At 36.1% G+C, this 23,316-nt stretch overlaps 3 protein-coding genes across 3 annotated transcripts; 2 read left to right on the forward strand and 1 right to left on the reverse strand.

Moving 5' to 3' along the window:
* Positions 1–10,386: 10,386 nt before the first annotated feature.
* Positions 10,387–11,337, reverse strand: LOC131061757 (G-type lectin S-receptor-like serine/threonine-protein kinase At2g19130). The gene has a single exon (XM_059215669.1). The coding sequence runs from the start codon at positions 11,335–11,337 to the stop codon at positions 10,387–10,389; it is 951 nt and encodes a 316-aa protein (XP_059071652.1).
* Positions 11,338–17,259: 5,922 nt separating this feature from the next.
* LOC131868831 (G-type lectin S-receptor-like serine/threonine-protein kinase At2g19130) lies at positions 17,260–18,349 on the forward strand. Its single transcript, XM_059215670.1, has 2 exons — positions 17,260–17,468; positions 17,515–18,349. Exons 1-2 carry the CDS (start codon positions 17,260–17,262, stop codon positions 18,347–18,349), a joined length of 1,044 nt encoding a protein of 347 aa, XP_059071653.1.
* Positions 18,350–18,466: 117 nt separating this feature from the next.
* LOC131868832 (G-type lectin S-receptor-like serine/threonine-protein kinase At2g19130) lies at positions 18,467–19,603 on the forward strand. The gene has a single exon (XM_059215671.1). It carries the CDS (start codon positions 18,467–18,469, stop codon positions 19,601–19,603), a length of 1,137 nt encoding a protein of 378 aa, XP_059071654.1.
* Positions 19,604–23,316: the final 3,713 nt, after the last annotated feature.

Below are 23,316 nucleotides of genomic sequence, written 5' to 3' on the forward strand. Positions count from 1 at the left end.
AAATTTGCATGCCCTGTTTGTGGTCCAAAGATGAAATCTCATCATTCAAAAAGTTTAGGAAAGCAGGTGTTTGATGAGTATAAGCACTTTCTCCACAAAAATCATAAGTATCGAAATACTGAAAAACATCTTTTCAATGGGAAAGAAGAGAATACATCAAAGCCACAAAGAATGACACCTCACCCGTGGATGTTGGAATATAATAGAATTCATCGTCAAGGTAATGCCATTCCATCTATTGGTTTGTCATAAAACATCTTTTCTATTTTGTTTTATTTACTAATGATGTGATTGATGATCATGAAGGTTGTGAAGGCATAAATGACCACCTTCCTAAGGGAATAAAAAGTTATCCCCGACAATTTAGTAGGTTGCCCTACTACGAGCAGTTACAAATTGTTCATTTGTTTGACAGTATGCATATTGGAAAGAATATAACAGAGACATTATGGAAAATATTGGATGGAAGGCGTGACAAAGAAAAAATTGTCAAAATATGTAGTGACATTCAGGATTCCAATCATGCAATGATAAGTGGCATTCAATCAAATAGTCATGGAGACCAGATTAATATAAGTGAGCTTCCTTGGTTATTAATGGACCAGCAAAGCAATGCTATAAAAGAAGTCATACAAAAAATTCGATTTCCCACAGGATTTGCTACGAACATAAACAATCTCATATCAAAGAAAAGTGAATTTGGGCTAGGGATGAAAACACATGATTGGCATACCTTCATTAAGGTAATTCATGTTCTTGTGCTTTTAGTATGTATTTAAGTACTGAGCGTATGTGTACTTTTCATTATGTTACAAAAAAATGAAAAGATAATTTTATAATTGTTGTAGTACGTTCTACCTCTATCTCTCCCAGACGACTTTGACAATAATGTCAATCAAGTCATATATGATCTTGGAAAATACATCAGGTAAGTAGTGATATTTGTTTAGTTCGTTGTATAGATATTATATTTGTGATTTGTTTTACTTCTTATGTAATATATTTTTTCTCATCTTGAATACCTTGTAGATGGTTGTCATGTAAAGAAATCCATAAAGATACATAGCATCGTTTCCTGGATCTTCTCGTATTGCTAGTACGGGAACATTGTAGGCCACATTCGTGGTGAGCAATGAAGAAATGCTTCCCTTAAAGATACAAAAGGTTCCAGGTACTTTAAAATTATTATTATATATACTCTAATTGTAATTTACTTTATGATCACTCTTTTTGGACTAATATTGATCCCATGAATTTTTTGCAGGAAATGATATTTTCTATAAACATCTTAGTGGCATTGCATTGCAGATATTTGGGCCCACCATACGTAAAAGGTGGTACATCATATGTGAACTAACCCTTATCCACTTTTGATTTCATATCATTGCTAGAATACTTTTCCTTTGATCCATTTCTTGAAGTGTAATAAATGTAGCTTCAGTTCATTTCTGAATCTAACAGGTTTGCTTTTGCTTTAAAAGGTGGAATGACCAAGAAAAAAGGTTAAAAGATGAATTGACAAACCAAATGGTTGAGTGGTTTGGAAATGACACCTTTCACAAAACCAAGCTCCTTGAAAAAGCTGGCACATATCTAAAGTATGTGAGGGACCAATATAGGACCCATTTGGAAAGGAACTTAAAGTACAAGCGTCCCCCCATGATTCCAGAGAGGGAGTGGAAGGATCTGATTTTGGATGCCAAGGAGAGAATTGAAAGGAAAAAAGAAAATACACCAGTAGATGCCAAAAGAAGGTACGGGATACTATCAAGAATGTAATTATGTACTAATTAATTACTCTTTATATTTATATAATCTAACATATTTCAAACTTTTTATAGACTGAGTGACACGTCAAAGGCAACCAAGGCAAGAAAATCACGGGAAACACAAACTCGGCTCTAGTGGTTACATGAAACTTGTTGCATGAATTGTAAGTATCTCATGTAAACTCCCATATTGTCTCAAAATATTAATAAATTGCAAACGTTTTTTTTTAATCAAACAATGAAAGCAAAATTCACGGTACCAAGCAAAAATGCAGGGCTCTGAATTCAATAGAGCACCCACACAAGATGACAAGAGAATTGCCTACCAGCAAGGCTATTCAGCCGTGGCTGATCGGCTACGAGAATTAAGTGGGCATACATAACATTCGAGTGCATCCGTCACACAGGTAAATATGGTAAATGGAAGTTGTTTCAAATTGAATACTTTACCAATAATCTAATTGATGTTGAGTTCCAACATAAAGTGACTATATTTGTTTTAAATAAGCAAGCAATGATAACAATGTGCATGTCATTGGAATGCAGCCTGCTAATTGTGAAACACCACCTGCACATGAAGGTCTGGATGTGCATCCCAGTAGTGGAGGTATTCATTTGCTATTCAAATTTATTTATTTAGCTATTAATACAATTAAACATCTTAATTTGTAATTAGAGTAGTAATTAATGTAACCTTTCTTGTTAATATTTTAGAGCATGTAGTCGGTGGTGAGCAAGTGGAGCATGATCTGGGTACACAACCTCAAGAACGTGATGTTCCCCACTCAGGTGAAGAGGACTGTCATGTTCAGCATGTTGAGGTTGAGGCTACACAAAATGATGTGGCCCCATCAGGTAAAGAGCACAACAATTATGTTCTCTAAATTAATGAAATACTTGTAGCAATAATTTTTATTTATTTTTGAATTTAACCCATTTCTTTGTTATTGCAGAGGACCCCCCTTCGCTTTAGTGTCCTCATCCTCAGTATAGGACTAGGCATACATTGAGATCACAAGTAGTTGGTGGAACATCTGCAGAGGGGGGAAATGATGAAGACATGGATGTTCCACTTAGTCTTTTCATAGCTTCAAAGAAAAAACAAAGAAAGAAATGATTGTAATCTAACTTATTTTATAATGACTGATTTTTATGTGTTAGTGAATGTAATTATGTGCTAATTAATGGTTATGGATGATATGTGTTAATTAATATTGATGAATGTTGAGTGTTAATTAATGTTAATCAATGTTATGTGTTAATGAACGTTATGTGATATTAATGAATGAATGCTATATTTTATTAATGGTAAAAAGAATTAATGAATGAATGTTAAATTTTATTAATGGTAGAAAGAATTAGTGGGGGGGAGGGGCCAAATGAGCTTCCACCTTCATGTGGTTGGCCCTATTAAGTAGAGAATATTAAACTATTCTCCAAACCAAGCGAAGCTCAACAAGGTAGCACACTTTTCAATATTTCATTATGTTGCATAGTTAATCTTATTGAATAATGTATATTGAATCTTAATTGCAGGGTCCAACAGAGCCAACACAAACAACAACACCATGATTTGCTGGATATAATGAACTCCCATATTGTCTTGTCTTTACACGAACAATATGAGTTGCTTCAAGTGTTGATATCCAAGGTGGGACTGCAAAAGTTATGAATATGCCTCATCCTTGTAAGTTTTTTTATTACAACTCCTAATTCTTGAGACTAAACTTTTGTTCTTGATGTTTTTCACTAGTTGTCATAACCTCTGACTTCGATGCTTGTGCCTTAATAGAACTAGATGTTTCTTGTATGCATACTTGGTCAAGGATTGCATTATGATGCTATAGGGCTACAAACTAAGATTATTTATTGTATTGAGTTGCACAATTGACATGAGTTGCCCTATGACTGCTATGCACATTTATGTATATACACTATTTCTCGTCTGTATATTGATATTAATTTTGAGAAAATATTACAAAACTCAAAGTATTCTCCATGAGACTAGAAAAAAAGGTCAAATAAATTTCTGCAGCATTTTCTTACAATTACTTGCAATCATTTTTTTAGGAGTCTTGGTATCCATTTATAATAGTATGGATGCATACAAGCTTTGGACCCTTTAAAAGAAAGTTTGTTACAAACAACCAAACATTTTCAAGAAGCGGTTATAAGTCCTTTTCAGCATTTGCGGTTTCCTCTGCTTGTTGTTCTGTTGCAACCTCTTGTAACTACTCCTGAGCATCTTCTTCCTATCCCATATACTTATCTTTCCACTCCTGATACACATCATCACTAGGCCAAGTAAAACTAGCAATCTTTTGTTTCATATCTTCTAGCCGCTTCCAAGTGACTCGTACATGCCCAATCTCTGTTTCTCTGAAACCATAATGAGATTTCACTTTTTCAATTTCCTCAATTGTTTGGACAAATAAGGATGTGTCATCAGTACTAATAATCTGATTGATCCTTAGGGACAAATTGTGGTCCACCTCCTTTAACCAAGTCTTCTCTTCCTTTAGCTGGACAGGACCAATGAAACCTCCTGGAAACATTTCAAATTTATGATTTGAATATTCTTTCCTATAAAGTTGGGCTTTTCTTTTTATACCTGCTCCTTCCACTGAAAGAGTATTCATCTCTTTTATAAACTCACATGTGGACCTTAGATTGTCATTCTGTTCTGCATTTGCATGGGAAGAGCACATGAGCTCTAACTCTTTACCTCTAGGCACCCACTTATTCAGGATTGGTTCCAAAGTGGCTTCTTCTTCTCTCAATTTGATCAAAATCTCAAGAATCTTCTTCATATTTATGTATACATTAGAGGTTTTGACTGAGTTGGCAAACTTCAAGATGGTGGCTTTCACCTTCTCCTCATATTTGTTTGCATACAATGTCTGAGCTTGTTTCAATTTTTCCAACTCATGTTGGGCATTTTCAGGTAATTGGGAACTAGAAGGCATAGAATAAGGGGGATATTCAATGATGGGACTAGTAGGAGGGGGTCTTGCTAGACAGGAGGCTATCATGAGTGTAGAAGATTCACCGGGATGATATTGACCTGCCAGTTGACTCTGGAGTCTAGCAATTATGTTGCCTCTGTTGGCTATTCCTTCTTTAGCATCATTGTAAGCTTTTAAAATAGTCTCCAACTTCAATTGGAGATTATCATTTTCTTATGCCTCTTTCTCTACCACCACAACACTGAATTTTGCAGTCTCTAGGACTGTGCTTGTAGCTTCCACTACCCCTGTGTCTTGGACTCTTTTAACTATCATGCCTCATAAGAGGCTAGAATCTGATGCATCCTTCCTTCTTTTGTTTTCATCCTTATTTAAAGACCACATGACAAGAGCAACATTATCTTTGTTGAATGTCACTCCTTCCATAGGCTTTGTTTCTTTCCTCACCGCATCAAGCACTAAGGCATCAGCTATATCCCATTCAGGGAGAATCAACACACCAGCCTTTGCTACCATTTCTCTTCCTTTCTCAGGGGTGATTGCTTTGAACTCCTCCATCATTTCTTGCTTAACCTCTTCTTCTACCTGAGTTGTATTTTTAAGAGGTTGTTCACTTTTCCTCTGTTCACATCTAGTCTTGAATTGATCAATATTTTGCTTCCATAGAAACTGTATAAAAGCTCCTGATGTGACAAAATTACTGTCAACTAGGAATTCTTCACTAGCTTGCTTAACAGTAAGGTCCATTTCTTGGCCCTTTAACTCACCATCAGTCAAATCCATTTTAGCATTAGGTGGCTCTTTGGGCATCCCCTCTTGGGTCTCCTCATAGGTATAGGCAATCTCATCGAGACTCCCTAACTGCAATAATTGTTCAGCCACAGCTTGTTCATCTCCAATGTGGATAGGAGACTGAGATGGAGAATATTGAGGCTCATCAGTTTCAATTTCCTTTCCCACTCTTTGCTTCTTAGGGGAATCCTGGATGTCAATGACATCTTCAATTTTCCTCTTCCCTTTTGAAGTGGAAGGCTCACCTGTCACTGGCATTATCACAGTGTACTTTGACCTTTTGTGCATTACATAGTCACCACATGGGATATCTCTAGAAAAGGAAAGCTTAGCCAATACCATCTTAGCCTTATCAGGCTCATTTTGCATTATGGCCTCCCTCTTTTCTTTTAAGGTCTGCATGAGATCTTCAAAATAAAGAATCGGGAATTTTATTTTCTCCTCAGGGTCTGCACATCTTGACACTGCAATAGACAACCTATATGGCTTAAAGAATTCTTCAAAAAATCTCCATCCACCCTTAGTGATCACAAAATGGTGAGCCATGGTAATAGTTGGGAAAATAGTCCCTTTACCTCTATTGGTTAGCTCTACTTCTTGTACTCCCCCAATTTGTCTCAGGACTTTTGCAATCCCTATCTTCAATGGAACCTGATAGGGTAGTAAAAAGGGGGTGCCTCTAAATCCAAACACTCTAAAAATAGTAGAAACAGGGTACAAATATATGTCTCCCCAATTGTGAACAATCTTGATATCCTCTGCAAACTCCTTTGGTCTGAGAAACTCCAAAAGAGCCTTAGGAATTCTAGGGTTTTCTCTGCATAGAAGAATCCTGATTTTAGATGCAAAGCATCTATCAAAATTTAAATAACTTGCATCTTCTCTATCCCAAGATAGAACAGTACTCCACAATTGCACTGGCATCTCCTCTTTATCCTTGACCTTAATCAGGTCCATCTCCTTTCCAAAATAATCAGCCCCTTTGAACAGAAACATATGCATTAACATGGAGTACCATCGAAATGGCCTATCCACCTTACCATTTTTTATTCCTACTAGCCCTTTATGAATTGCATCAGCAAGGTATGAGGCATAATCAAATGTTATTGCTAGGGAGGGGTTTAGAATTTGTGCAATCATTAACATATAATGGGTTGGGATATTCTTTTCAGCATCCTCTCCAAAATCTGGCATAATGCCCAATACATACCCTTAGCTCTCAGAGTGAATAGGTTGAGAGAGAATGGTTCCATTGTGTTGGGGCTTACAACTGTTAAGCCCCCTATCTTTACAAAGAATTCTTTTAATGGGCCACTTCTAAGATGATCCCTTTGTGTGTTGTTAACCTGGGCTAACGACTCAAAGTCAATAGGTTCTAACAAATTGGAGGACTCACTGAGTTTAAACACTTTCCTGAATTCATCTTCATTTATCTCAATCAAGACTGATCGCTTTATGTTCCTAATGCATCTTGCCACAGAGTCATAATTCTGTGCAATCAGGGCTAACAGATCTACATCCATAAAAACACCTGGGACCACAAGCTTTCCTACATCCTGCTCCGATATGCCATTCAAAGGAGCTGGGGAATTCCTCTGCCCAAAACCAACTTTGAAGAGTCCTAAGCCTGACAATCCTATTTCAGGGTCCCTCAACCAATTACCCTTATCATAAAGGACATCTCCAATTTTTAGACAAGGGTTCTTAGGTACTAGCTCTTTGGCCTTAGCCCCAGCATTGGTGGACATGGTTAATTTCTCTAAAAAATCATCACAGATATTTCAGTCCTGGTAATTAACTTTCCCTGTAAATTCTCTTCTGGGTGCCATTCTGGTCAAACAATTATACCACTAGAAGCTAGCACAGACCTCTAATGAAGTAATTCACATAGCAGTATTTGAGAACAAAACAAGAGTTATCAAGAAAAGCACAAGAAACCTAATTATTCCCCTGAAGAAAATCGCTCTGCAACAATTCGCTCTGCAACAAACTTCGATGAAACAATACTTAGCAATCAAGTTGATGCGAACTGAAAAGGGCAAGTTGGCATTTAAGTTTTTAGAAATTAACTCCACATGCTTCGGCTTTCTTTTCAAAATTAAATTCACCAAATCGAATTCAAAACTGGCTCCAACGGGTCATAATTTCTCTAAGTCTTTCCTCTGTTTCGCTCTTTCGCTACTTCGCAGAACATAAAACCCGTGCTCTTTTCTTTCGCGAAACAACGCTAGTTGTTGGATCTCGAGAACTTACATCGCCTTTTACTCTGTTTAATCTCTTTGCTTTAGTGTCGGGCCCTACCTCCTTTTCGCCACTTCGCAAAGTTTAACAGTCGTGCACTTTTCCTTCGCGAGGCCGCGCCAAGCATTAGATCAAACTCAAATCACTCGGCCTTTAGCTCCAACCGAGACCATCAATCCTTTTAACTAACCACGCCTCATCTTGACGGCTAACGGTTTTTGCCATTTCGCTGAGGTTAAGTTGCGGGCATCTTTGGGTCACGAAACAACAAGAAGCGTTGGATCTATTTTGAGATGAATGCCTTTTAAGTGGGCCCTTTATCTGAGAATTACTTACCCCACTTGTTATCCGGTTAATAAACGCCACATGGCAGTCGGCCATTAGCCCTAGAAACTCCTTTTGGTTCCACCCTTAATCCACCACGTGTTCCCTTTTACTATTCCCACATAACTGCTGATTACACCTAGGCAGGCCCTCAACCACTTTTTTAAACCACGTTTCACGTCACTCCTCCATGTGATTTCCACCTGTCTTTCGCGACTTCATGAACATTATTCTTCATTTGGCTTGCAGCCACGAAACCACGAGAACCGTTAGATCAAAACAGACCTGATCTGTTTTTAACTTCATACCATGCCTGTCCCTTGGGCCCATCGGCCTTTTCGCTACTTCACAATGACTAACTTGCTAGCATCTTATCTTCGCGAATTCACGTGAGCCGTTAGATCTCAAGAACTTGCTCATTGTTTACTCTTTTTATGACAACCTTGCCCGGACCCACGGCAAACTGAGTGCCTTGTCACCGCCATGTCATCGCCAACTGGGGTTACCACATTTACTACCACTCTCAGCGGGACCCTCCACCTTTTCGCTATTTCGCTGAAGGTATAGCTCGTGCATCTCCTGGCCATGAAACAACGAGAAGCCATTGATCTTTTTCCAAGCTCTACAAAAAGAAGTAGCTGTTATGCCATGTCACTCCTCTGTGTGATTTCCACCTGTCTTTTGTGACTTCACGAACATTATTCTTCGTTTGGCTTGCAGCCACGAAACCACGAGAACCATTAGATCAAAACAGACCTGATCTGCTTTTAACTTCATGCCATCCCTGTCACTTGGGCCCATCGGCCTTTTCGCTACTTCGCAATGACTAACTTGCTAGCATCTTATCTTCGCGAATTCACGCGAGCTGTTAGATCTCAAGAACTTGCTCATTGTTTACTCTTTTTATGACAACCTTGCCCGGACCCACTGCATACCGCCAACTGAGTGCCCTATCACCGCCATGTCATCGCCAACTGGGGTTACCACATTCACTACCACTCTTAGTGGGACCCTCCACCTTTTCGCTATTTCGCTGAAGGTATAGCTCGTGCATCTCTCGGCCACGAAACAACGAGAAGCCATTGATCTTTTTCCAACCCGGTCATTCTTTAATCAAAGAAGACCGCTTATCTCTAGGACCCGCCAAACCCTTTCGCCACTTTGCGAAGGTTAAAACACGTTTAGCTTGATCTCACGAAACCACGTTGTCTGTTCGATCAGATGAAACTTGACCAGTGTTTAGCTTTGGTCCAAACCTATATGTCGGGTCCACCTTCGCCTTTCGCTACTTCGTGGAAACTAAGGTTCGAGCACTTTTTGGTCGCGAATCAACGCGGGCTGTCAGATCAACAGAAAATCGCATGATACTTATAAGGCCCGATGGACATTAGAAAAGGCAGAATAAAAGCGAACAAGAATAAAATATTTAAAGGGACTGCCTAGGTAAATGACAAGGGGAGAACACTTTTATGATAAATGGACCCATCACTTAAGTGAATACAGTAACGCTAAATTAGAAACCAAAAGGGCTTTTCTTAGGTATTGAAGCGACTTAAAACCTAAACCCTGAACCCCTTAGGATTTAAAACAAATTGAAAGAACTTCCTTCCTTCGATGTCTCTTTTATATTTATTTTTTTTATAAAAATGATCATCGTCGGAATTACGACGAATACCAAGCTTTCGACTGACGACTTCTTTGACTGTCGGCAGAGTCCATTGGATTGTCGAATTTCCGACGGACATGGCATCGTCGACCAATCCGACGCCGAGTTTTCAACAGTGGATTTTGTCGACACTCCGACGAAAATTCATCGAAAATCCGACAAACGGCCATCGGAAATCAGCACCAAATGTACTAGTGCCAACTCAGACTTGAAATTCCTAGTTGCAATCTTCAATTCCTCGTAACTAAACATTCTAAGAAAGGAGTTCGAGGAATCTGCATACCTGTCCTTCGGTAGTAGCTGATTCCTTCGCCAGATGAAAACTGAAAAGATACCCAACACAACAGTGAGAGCACCAACAATACGAAGCACTGTGCCCACAATACTAAAGGTTTTGCGTTTCGTTGGAGGTTCGGAGGCTCCTACTCGGATGGAGACATTTGAACTGCTTTCCGATGGAAGGAGAGTTGCGCATGTTCAGCGAATCTCCGGACCAGATTTGGCAGGGCCCTGACGGCTGACTGAAAGAAAACGCAGTGCACGAGGATGCGTAATCATTAGCTAACGTCACACTAAGGTCGACGAATCTCTCAGTGCTGCTATTTTGGGCATCGCAGATAGACGGGCTCTATCGAACACAGCCACTGGACCCCCAGTCTTGTGAATCCCACGCGCCATTGTCTGAGTTGGAGTTGCAGGTTCCATAAGCACCACAGAGACCATATACGGCGCATGCGTCTCCGGGCTGAGACCAGTACGTGTTCCATTTACTGCCATCAACAAAAGCATTGACTTGCATTCCTCCGAACTTTGTTAGGACGTAACGTGAGAGCACAGTGTATTCAGGCTTCAATGTATAACTGAAATACAAACCAGAGCTACTACTTTCAACAATCATATGAAAGCTCTTGTTCAGGCCTGGAAGTCCACTGAAAATTTTGTCTTCCCAAGTTCCAGTCTCCCAATACTGTACAGAATTGTTCCATGTAACCACGAATTGTTTGGCCCCAGATGGATCCACATGCAAGGAGAAAAGCCCAGGAGCGGGATCCAGTGAGTTTTTCCAAGAAACTAGCTTTTGCTGTCCACCAAACCTCATTCCTGGCAATACTGCATTTAAAGGATTGTCGAAACTCTGCCAAACAGTTTCAGATTTATTGTTACCGCTCAGCATTAAAAAATTACCAGAATCCAATATCACAGCCCGGGAGGCCTTCTTCGACATGTTGACAGACCAAATAGAAGCACCCTCTGTATCGAACAGTACCAGATTACCTTCTCTTGACAGCTTCAAAACACCAGACCTGTTTCTGGCTGGAGTCTCCCTGTTTGCCACCCAAACAATCGTCTTCTCTGGTATTTTGGCATACCAGATGCCAATATACCAGTTGCTTCCATTTGGGCTGAAGAATCCCAACTCAAATGTGCCATTCTTGGAAAATATTGTCTGGTTTCCAGCAAGCGAGGCACCCAACGAAAGAGTATCTCCAGCCTCGACTGCAGCACCATAACTCTTCAAATGAGAAAACACTGTAACTACCAAGAAAAGAGTAAAGCATAATTTTGCCCTGTTTCCCATCGCTAAATTGTTGGCGACGGAGAGAACTTCTAGGCTGAAAGAGGAACGTCACTTTGAATTTATCGCTGTATCAGATTCTATGCATGATTCATAGAAATTTCTTGTGCTTCAAATTCACAGGCAGTAATTAATCACCAACTTATAATCAGAATAACCACTTCAGACAATGTTAATGTTTGTGGGAAGTCAAGTTGCAATCCTTTACCTACATCGCGTAAAAACCACCTTCAGCCCTTTAATATGATTCCAACGTCACCTTGAATTTATAGTTGACTATTTAATCCCTTTAAAATATATCGGATATGAATACTGACATGTCCGATATATTTGTTGTATGCGTCATGCTTAGAATTTTTTTCTGGGTAGAATTCGATGGCAATAATTAATCACCAGCCCATGTTCAAAATATCCAGTTCAATGTACGGCGTAGGAATGGAGATATGTTTCTATTTGTGGGAAGTCAAGCCACCCCTTTTTAATTTTTCATTTATAATCATATCACAAAGTCAATTGGGTAAGTATCTTGTTGGACACTTGGCTTGATGTCAATATAGTCTAGCAAATAATTGTTTGTTGTTTTTAAGATATATCTATGGAGTACAATAAGTCAATTGGTAGGTTGTTAAGAATATGAATCCATGTGTGATTAATGATTCTCTCCTATTCTTTTTTCTCTATTTTTCTTTTGCACGTTCTATCATTCTTCCTTTCTTCATTCTCTCTAATCCATCTTTCTAACTATTTATTCCTCTTTGTTTCTTCATTCCTCTCTCTATATATCTCTCTTTCTTGTCCATCTCTCCATCTCCCTTATGTAGTCTCTCTTCCACTTTCTCACTATGTGACATTTCAATGGAAGTATGAGGAGTCATTTCTTAGGTGACATTTGTGCTCAAGAGGTTATTCAACTTGAAATTCAAACATGAATTGATTTTGAAAAGTACATTTGTATTTTTTGTTAAAATGCATGTGAGTTCGGTGAATATGTTGGCACCCTTCAGTGTCATAAGTGCTCTACTTCATACAAGACAAAGTCATTATTAATGTCTTGTAGAATTGTCACACTATTAACTTATCATATTATATTATTTGAGAATCTATTTTTCACAATCTATATGATGCATAACTCTATACTAATAAATTTAATTTTATTAGTATTATTTTAAATTAAATAAAAATTAATTATTTGCATTAAAACTAAAACCTAAACCTAAACCTAAACCTAAACCTAATTAAGACAATTATGTTAACACACTTAATAATTGTGGCAAATCATATGCTAGAAATCAAAAACCTAAAAATAAGAAGAGAAAGAGCTCAAATAAATTTTGTGGTTGATATGTCAAAAGTGTTTACAAATTCATGTAAGTTTTAACTTGTAATCATAGTTTTGATCTTCCTCAAAACCTTAACCTTATGTGTATTTTTCACCTAAAACTTGTATTGTTGACTTTCGACAAACCAAGATTTCAATACTTATAGAAAAGGATTTTCTTAAAGTCTATAATAAAAAACCAAAGACTTGGTGGTGTTGAGAAACACCATTAAGACTTACTATGGTAATCAAAATTCCTTGAGACGTTCTCTAAGTAAAATCAAGCCCTATTTATTGATTCACTAGTTTCTTGAGAAATTAGACGATACATCAATTAATATATGAAACATATGTATAAGTAGTTGATGATGATCCAATGTAATTATATATTAAATTATTTCTTTAGAAAATGTCATTGTGTGGTAGATTAAGTGCACAAAGGATATGCTTGATATTATTAATTTAGTTGCATAAATTAACTGAAAAGTCAAGTTAATTTGTCAATTCAGAAAGAACCAATATGATTGAATCCCATAGCATTCTATTTTTGAATTTGTGTAATTGCCTCAAACACAAGTGAATCACCTAAAATTATGGAAGATTTCCCCACAGCTGCTTCAAACAAAATAATCAATGCCATGAATTCAGTGCTCTAAACAATGAAAATAACCCAATCAATATGAAAATCAGTCAGCTCTTGCACCAATGACATGGCACATTTTTTCCAAGTAGATGTCAACCACTGATGGATCGCACCTCCCCACAACTCAAAGCTAGCAACGATGAATTGTGGCTAGAAATAAAAAAATAGAAGTCATTGGCAAAAGTACTGATATAAGCTTTTCCTGGTACTGTGAATATGCCAAAATTGGAAAAAAAACCAATCCAAAAAACAATCTGAACCAGATTTAATAAACAATTTTTTATTGATTTTCTACATGCATTATTACTAAAATCTTGATTGATAAACTGATTGAAAAACATCTATAAATTTCAAACAGTTTCATATTTTTTGAATCCAAAATATATACCACATTCTATGCTTCATATACTATAAGATTAAAAAAAGAAAAAAAAATCAAAATTTTGACTAAGTTATGGTGGCCAGGCATACGAGTTTTTTTATTTTAACAAAATTGTAGTAAAAACCTCATAGCTAGCTATTTACTTGGAAAAAAAATTCAAAAAAAATTCATCACTTCTAGACATGTGTCATCTATTTATATTTAAAGTTTCATAAAAAAAATATTATGGTTTGCTTGTACTTAGGTTGGTCAAACATACACCTCTTTTTTATCTTTTTCTTGAAAATTTAGTACTACTGCAAATTGAAATTTCAAATTTTCACAAAATAGATTTATTAATTTTTTTTAGAAGACAACTAGTAGTAGCTTAGAGATTGCATTCAATTTGCCTCAAATTTTGTTCTTGCATATTTTTGAAGTTATGTTGATAGCCTACTCAAATTTTCATGTCAAGCTACCTAACCTTGTATTTTTAAATTTTCATCGCCACTTAAGGGCCTAGTTTGTCTCATCGTGATCCTACACATAGCCAAGTTTTGATCTCATAGATGGTTAACATGCAAATTAGGGAAAATGAACTCTCTTGATTATTACTTTGGATGTGTCAATATATTGGTTTCTTCAAGATTATCTTTTAAACTTTATGATAAATATATATTTAAATATAATAGAATTACATAATATTTAAATTATTAATAAATAATAAATACTATTTTCATTTTATCTAATATTATATAATATTTAATATAGTATATATCAGCATTATTTTATAATTATAGAAACAATATTTTTTATATATAATTATATTATATTTAAATTATTTATCAATAACATATATTATTTAAATTTTATTTAATATTACATAATAAAGAGTAAATTTATTTAATAAAATTTTATAATCGTAGAATTAATATTTATTCTAGTTAATTATAATTTATTTTAGTATGTGATTATCAATGCACAAAAGTCATTAAGTGGGTGTGGACCTTTGTTTGGTCCTTAGGAGCACTTGACCTCATAACCTATCAATATTCAAGAGCATAGAATCAAAATAATATCTTCACAGTCATAAGGTTGTATGGGAAAGTTCTAAAGAAAAAAGCAAGTATGGGTATAAGTAAAATATTTGTATAGTTTAATTTAAGACTTCCAAAGGTAAGAAACAAGTATAAATGAGACAAGCGAGAAAGAAGATGCAATAGATCAACTGTAACAAATTCATACCAACAAATATTTATATCTTCATACATATTCAATAAAAAATAACATCCTATGCAATTTTCAAGTACCTCCCTCCCTTGTCACTCTATCCTCTACAAAATCCAACTTACCAATTAGTATAATTATGTATGACATGTCCAATATTGTAATTATAGATATTTTATGTTTATATCCCTGAAATGTCCAAGATGCCTTTATTCAAAGGTTATATGGAAAACACCTTCGAATAAAGGTCACCTTTGTTTGAGAGAACCTTTCATTTGAAGGTGTTATTTTATTGATTTGGAAACATTCAAATAATACTTCCAAATGAAACTATTATTAAAATAATATATCAAAAAGGTAGTAAAATAAACTTGACAATTTTGCTTTCACATTTTGTAGGATTTCTCTCCTCTCTCCTAATTTTCTCTTTATATATCTCCATCTATATCTCTTTTATGTGTCTCTCTTTCTATATTTCCATTTTCATGTTGAATGGATTTTAAGAACAACAAACTGAAGAAAAATAAAATATAAAATTTATAGTAAAGAGGTACCTTCTCTTCAAAAGAACAAGCTAGATCTACTTTCATAGCCTTTTTTTTCTAAGAGTTTCTTTTATATATAAGTAATTTCTAATACATTTAGATCATGTATATCTTGATAGATAAAATTCTTCTAATGAAATATTTTTCAAGAAACCAATGAATCATATTTTAGCACAATAAAAACTATGAACATTTCAGCTTATTGCAAGAGAGACTCATTTCTACGATCACAAAATCAAATTATTATCATGTTCAAACTAAAAATACTTTGAAAAATTCAACTCTATGCTAAAAAATCACTTAAAAGTAACTCTCATTGAATCCTTTCAATTTCCATTGTAGAATTCCTCTCAACATTAATTACATAGTTTCATAATTTTATTATTATTATAAATAATTATTTGTATATAAATATCAATATAATTAATAAATATTTCAATTGTGATATAAATAAAGCTAAATATTAATATTAATTAATTTTATATTAATTAAATGCATTTAAGACAATTAATTGTTCCATAACTTATATTTATTTTTTTAAATTTAATTTTAACTAAAATCATTTGTTTAATAATAAAAATATCTTAACATCGTCTTGTTAAAGGCATTGGGGGTGTTGATACCATTAAAAAGAGATGGGAAACAAAATGAGTTGCCCCCCAAAGTGAGTGGTATAAACTAAATTTCAATGGAGCGACATGTAGCAATCTTGGGACATCGGGTGTATGTTGTGTAATTAGAGATTAGGAGGGTTTAATTAAAAGGGAAGTCTCTAGACCTTTGGCAAAAGGGACTAATAATGAACCTAAAATACAAGCATTCATAATCAACACGTGGCTATCTAGCCAACTAAAAAGCAACTCATAAAGAAGAGTTTTCAAAAAAAAAAAAAAGTGTCTCCTTTGTATGGGTTGCTTTTTAGTCGGTTGGATACACCTTTCCATAATCAACCTCTAATTGAAACTAAAACGTGGTTTATCAAAGCTTAAAATTGAAGGTGATTTGACATTGGTGATAAATGTTATTCAAACAAAAAAAACTACACAGTTGGAAGTTAGAGACTCTATTTAATGAAGCTAGGCATTTGATGGCGCATTTCATAGAGTTCACAATGAAACATGTTTACCAAGAATCCAACGAAGCATTGACTCACTTTCCAATAGAACTATTACTAGTAGGTTCTAATTATGACGCTGATAGAATACATCAGCCCCATATTGTACATTATAAGACCACTGTATTATGTCGGCCCCGTAAACGACACTTCACTAGTGAGGATAGATGTCACATCAGCAAGTACACCCACTAAGCATTAATTTAAGAAGACATGGATTTTACTTAATACGATAGGTGTCAAAGTTTGCTTATGTGAGCATCATCCAATCAAACGGGGCTAGAGTGGTGGAGAATGTCCTTTCAAATTATGATCACAACTTCATCTTTTCACCTTCTCTATACTATGAGTTGGCCCGTATTATAATGTTGAGTCTCCCACCTCCAAATAATTATGATAATATTAGTGACCTTATAAAAGAATTTATGTAACTTCAAAACCCATATCTTATTTAATGAGATTTGACAAGGTTTGTCTATAAGAAGACGACGACAAAGTGTCCACATAAGACAATTACTTACCGACTCTGCTCTATGATTTGACCCCCACCTTTGGAGACGCCCTCGTGATTCACATTGACTCGGTGATAAATTAGTACCGTTGAATTTGAACTATAAAAAATTCTAAGCATGAAGCATAGAATGTGATACAAATACAAATTCTAAGTGACGTTTCTACTTCAGCCTAGAAGTTCTTTCCGTCGCTAACAATTTAGAGATGGAAAAGAGGGAAAAATCATGGAAAACTCTTTTCTTTGCACTTACAGTGTTTTCTCAACTGAAGAGCTATGGTGCTGCAATCGACGCTGGAGATACTCTTTCGTTGGGTGCCTCGCTTACTGGAACTCAGACAATAATTTCACAGAATGGCACATTTGAGTTGGGATTCTTCAGCCCAAATGGAAGCAACTGGTATATCGGAATCTGGTATGCCAAAATACCAGAGAAGACGATTGTCTGGGTTGGCTAACAGGGAGACTCCCGCCAGAAACAGGTCTGGCGTTTTGAAGCTGTCACGAGAAGGTAATCTGGTATTGTTTGATGCAGAGGGCGCGTCTATCCGGTCAGTCAACACAACAAAAAAGGCCTCCCGGGCTGTGATAATAGATTCTGGTAATTTTTTAATGCTGAAAGATGACAATAAATATGAAACTGTTTGGCAGAGTTTCGACAATCCTGTAAATACATGGTTGCCAGGGATGAGGTTTGGTGGACAGCAAAAGCTAGTCTCTTGGAAAAACCCAATGGATCCCACTCCTGGCCTTTTCTCCTTCCGCGCGGATCCGTCTGGGGCCAAGCAATTCGTGTTGACATGGAACAAATCTATACAGTACTGGGAAACCGGAACTTGGGACGGCAAAATTTTCAGTAAACTTCTAGAAATGGCAAACTTGGACAAGGGCGTCCATGTAAGGGCTGAAAGTAGAAACTCTGGTTTTTATACCAGTATTACATTGTTGCCTGAAATCAATGTTCTCCCACGTTTCGTCCTAACCAATTTAGGAGGACTGCAAATAAATGCTATTATTAGGGGCAGTAAATGGAACACATTCTGGTCTCAGCCCGCAGATGCATGCGCCGTATATGGTCTCTGTGGTGCTTATGGAACCTGCAACTCCAACAATCTTCACTTTTGCAGCTGCGTGGAAGGCTTCGCGCCCACAGACAATGGTGCCTGGGATTCCCAAGACTGGGGATCCAGTGGCTGTGTTCGACAGAGCCCATTAAACTGCGATGCCAAAAATGGCAGCACTGACAGATTCGTCGACCTTAATGTGACGTTGCCTAATGATTACACTTCCTCATAGTCTGCACCAACAAAGAAAGATTGCCAGAAACTCTGCTTCCACAACTGCTCATGCACTGCATTTACTTTCAGTCCGCCTTCAGGGCCTTGCCAACTCCGGTCAGGAGATGTGCTAAACATGCGCAACTCTCCTCCGTCGAAAAGCAGTTCAAATGTTTCCATCCGAGTAGGTGCTTCTGAACTTCCAACGAAACGCAAAAGCACAACTATTGTCGGCACAGTGCTTGGTATTGTTAGTGCTCTCGCCGTTGCTTTGGGTATCTTTTCAGTTTTCATCTGGCGAAGGCGTCAGACGGATAGGTACGCAGATTCCTCGGACTCTTTCCTCAGAATGTTTAGTTACAAGGAATTGAAGATTGCAACCAGGAATTTCAAGTCTCAGTTGGGGAGAGGAGGATTCGGTTCAGTGTTCAAAGGATCTCTACCAGACGGTACAATTGTGGCCGTAAAAAGAATGGAGTGTTCACGACAAGATGAGAAGCAATTCCGAGCGGAAATTAGTTCTCTTGGGAACATACATTATATGAATTTGGTAAGGCTTCGGGGATTTTGTGCACAAGGATCGAGACGGCTGTTGGTTCATGATTACATGCCCAACTGGAAGACTCGATTGGAGATCGCGTTAGGCACTGCAAGAGGGTTACATTATCTCCACGAAGAATGCAGAGATTGCATCATTCACGGCGATGTCAAGCCCGAAAACATTCTGCTGGACAGTAATTTGTCACCCAAGTTAGCGGATTTCGGGCTGGCAAGGCTTGTGGGTAGAGATTTTAGCCGTGTGCTGACCACCACAAGAGGAACGAGAGGGTATTTGGCTCCAGAGTGGATCTTTGGTCTTCCCATCTCTACCAAGGTTGATGTCTACAGTTTTGGTATGACGTTTTTGGAAATTATTTCGGGGGGAAGAAATATAGACTTAAACATGCAAGATTCAAGTTTGATTTACTTTCCCGCATGGGCTGTAACTCAAATTCAGCAGGGGAAGACAATTAATGTTGTGGAGAAGGATGTTGTAGAGGCGGCAGACATGGAAGAGGTGAGAAGAGCATGTGTTATAGTGTTGTTATGCATTCAAGAGGACGACGAAGTAAGGCCAAGCATGAGGCAAGTGGTGCAGATGCTAGAAGGAAAGATGGAGCCTCAACCTCCGCAGATTCCAAGCTATGCGTTTATGGACAAGCATGTAGACCAAAGCGACATTCACAGCTATGGAAGTTACAGTCACTCGGTACTGAGTGGTTTGCTAGTGTAGTTATTAGTTATTTATTGTATTGCTTCTCACTTGGTATGGTATTAGAGTATTATATGATTTGTGTTACTGGAAGAATTTGTGAGAGGAAGTCTTCTTTATTTTAAAACATTAGATAACAGGGTTTTGTGTGGAGAGGTATCTATTCAAAGATTGTATTATTAGATGAGATTCACATTCACCCCCTGATATATGAATAGTTTTATTTAATAAAGATTTCTTAATCAGTTAATACTATGTGTGTTTTAAAGTAATCATATATTAGCACTTTCATCAAAAGGAGGTGCAATGGTTAGGCTCAAAGTAAAATATAAGTTAAATAATATATTAGATTGTACAAATGAAAGAATGTGAAAACTGAATTTAATAGTGAATAATTTATAATATACCTTAATAAGCATAAAGCAATAGTTGAGATCTTCTTGATAAGTCCTCTAGAATCCTTCATTGTACAGTGTAGCTTTTCTATGATATAAAGAAACAATTAACTTATGAAATAGATTACACTAAATAGATTTGATCTTGATCATTAATGTGTCTTCTTTATTGATGCTAACCTTTTGAAAATGACATTGTTACAATTTGACCAAAATGAATATTTAAGAATGTTATATAATAAAAATTAACTGAAGTAAATATAATTTCACCCTTTCCGAATTTACTACAGCTACTTTTCTGTGAGTAACTCACGACTTATGACCCGTAATGGGCGGCCATATTCGAAGGAAGTCAATTAACATGTGGAATTTTAAGTCGACATCAGCAAAAGTCCAGTCGCCTAAGAAAAAATGCAGAAAAAAATATTGGCATGTGTTTTGGGTTTGGCGTAATTCATTTATGTAAGGCCGAACTTCCCTGAGTTGCGTTTTAATTTTCCTCTATTTCACCAATACGGTGGCTAAGGAAGTCAAAGAATTTTTGTGGAATTTTATATGGCAAATAACAAAAGTCCAATCAAGTAAAGATGATATGCCAAAAAAAAATGGCGTGGTTTGGTTTGCATGGCGGGACTTTCCTAAGCCAGTTTCATACTTTGAATTAGCATTTTTTTATAGCACTCCATTTCGGAACTGATTTAACTTAATCAGCGACCAATCTTTTGCATCATGGAACTCAACGAGACCATTTATTCTTTTATTGGTTGTGGTGGAGACAAATAGATGTTTCTGGGTTGATCTATCTTCTAATAATAAGGTGGCAATGGATGTTAATATAAGGTCGCTATTGGAGTAAGTTAATGAATGATTGTATTGGAGAAATTTCATAGTGTTAATGAATTATTTATTAATTTATGAGAGATTGATTATAGTTATGGTATTCGAGGACGATGGAGGATTGATTTATTGTAAAAGAGAAACATTTTAATTTTTTTGTGATCTAGAGTTCATTATGTTTTGATCTGTTAGTGATGTATAAATATCTGAACATGATGTCTTTAAATATATAATTATAGATATATAATTTTGAATTTTTGGTATCAATGATGATAGGTACTAGTTAGATCCCACTATTATTAGCCTTGAAATGTGAGAATTCAAATTTTAAATGTTAGGAGCATAAAAATATCAATGAGTTTTTCTTAAGGTCAAAATCATAGTTATGATCTCGTTTAAGATGCATGTAGACAAATGGAATTTGAGTGAGATGCATTTTGAATACAAGAATGTGGCACATCATAATACATGATTAGATATTCAACCAATGAGCTCATTAAAATAATCAAATTATGTGCTAAATTCATGCACCCAAAACCCCAACCCAGAGTAGTATAAAATAAAAAGGAAAAGGGTTATTTTATGCATGTTTCTACTAGTCCATATCTTACCACATTGTAGCATTTGTGTGAAAATAAGTGTGCACGCATGCTAAAGTAGAAATATATGGAAAACTAAATTGTGATCAACAAAAACGAATCATGTCCACCAATTGTGTAACATTTTCAATGTTAGCTTTAACACAACAAGTTCTTGTGCAAAACATTATTGATCCACATGTCCATCATGCTCATAAACTTCACTTTCATGTTCAACAAATGAACAATCAACAAAAATTGCTAAAACAATTGTAAGTACCAAAATTTTCAATAGATTGAGCCATGTAAGATTTCAAGTGTGCACTTCTTTTCAAAGGGAGCTGAGAGGATTGGTACAATGACATGCAAATGAATCCTTCAAACCTTAAAAGATAAAATGATTAGATAGAATAAGGATCTCATAAATTCAATAACTAAATCTAAAATGAATTAGGGATTCAAAATCTTGAGACAAAACAAAAATAGGTGTAGAAAATAGGACATACAATACATGAAATCCTAAATAAAGATATGGCCATGACACATAAGATTATAAAAAATATAAACCCTACTTAGGATTGAAATATTATAAAAGTATCATGAATTACATTTCCAAGTACCCTTATTATGTAGGAATGTAAGGCGCAACATAAAATGTGGGTAAGTGGATGTGAATGATGATAAAAAAAAAAAAGAGGTTAAATGTGGTCATGTTTTTGCATAAAATAAGCTAAATTTGAACGTGAATGAGCAATTCAAGATGTGTACACTCAAAGTTTAAATAGGTGAGTTTAGGATCATGATGGGCCAAACAATACCTCTAAGTGCTAAAAATAGACTTAAGTAACTTCACATGAAAATTTGAATTAGTTATCTACATAATTTAAAAAATATATAGTAAAAGAATTTGTAGAGAAAGTTGAATGTACTTTTTGGGGTACTCTTTAAAAAAAAATTTGGTGAAATTTGAAAAGAAGTTTGTATCTATATATGACTATTTCCATATAACCTCGAGAGAGAAAAACATATAAACAAGTGTTCAAAATCCACATGTAAGAGAATAGATAGACATACTATCAATATGGCATAAGATTTACCTCGGAAAAAACTTAGCCTCCAAAAGAATTTACATTCAATGTACTATCTCATGAACAAAGATTATAATACATCTATAAAGTATCCATGAATACCAAGGTTCAAGCATCAAGCTCTCTACATGCACTCCATGTGAGCAAGAGAATGTGTTTCATGCAACCCTACAATCCCAATCCATGCTTCATTTACTCTCATGTGCAACCTACATAAGATATTCCACTAAATAACCCCAACAAATACCCATGTGCTTATTTGCATAGTACGTGATTAATACCATTGATGTAGGAGCATCCCCAGCTCACAGCAACCTTGCATCAACCAAAAACATTTTCTTTTCTGTTTTGTTTTCTATTTGCAGTTTCAATTTTCCTAACTGTGTGTCCCGGTTTGGATCACCGGATCCTGTGGAGTTGGATTCTACTTGAAGACTTGATCATCTTTCTTTCTTTCAAACCACATCTTATTTGGATCACTTTCCGGCAAGATATCGCTACCGGTTTCCATGACAGTTTCTTGTTACCGATTGTTCCTTTATTTTTGGTTGCCCGAGACATATTCTGGTGATCTACCGGAACCCATTTTAAAGCTTGTGGAGCCTTGAGCATTGATATCGATGTTTCTTGGCATGTGGTTGACCTTCTACATTTCATCATTTAGATTTTCCGAAGGAATCTCTTTGCGGAGGCCAACCTTGTTCATTTTGCACGTTAGGTCTTGTTCTTCAAATTTCGATCCTTTTGGGTCGACTGGATCCTTTGGATCGATATATATATTTGTAATCATGCTTTAGAATGCAATCAATTGAAGATCAATTAGAATCAATCAGAGA

The sequence above is a fragment of the Cryptomeria japonica genome, unplaced genomic scaffold, assembly GCF_030272615.1.
Source record: "Cryptomeria japonica unplaced genomic scaffold, Sugi_1.0 HiC_scaffold_221, whole genome shotgun sequence".
NCBI lineage: Eukaryota > Viridiplantae > Streptophyta > Pinopsida > Cupressales > Cupressaceae > Cryptomeria > Cryptomeria japonica.

Bases quoted from the DNA above. Each gene is read 5' to 3' on its own strand.
- LOC131061757 (XM_059215669.1), bottom strand. From the start codon at position 11,337: ATGGGAAACAGGGCAAAATTATGCTTTACTCTTTTCTTGGTAGTTACA.
- LOC131868831 (XM_059215670.1), top strand. From the start codon at position 17,260: ATGGAAAAGAGGGAAAAATCATGGAAAACTCTTTTCTTTGCACTTACA. The intron at 17,469-17,514 runs GTATGCCAAAAT...GTTGGCTAACAG, and splicing joins AACTGGTATATCGGAATCTG to GGAGACTCCCGCCAGAAACA.
- LOC131868832 (XM_059215671.1), top strand. From the start codon at position 18,467: ATGCGCAACTCTCCTCCGTCGAAAAGCAGTTCAAATGTTTCCATCCGA.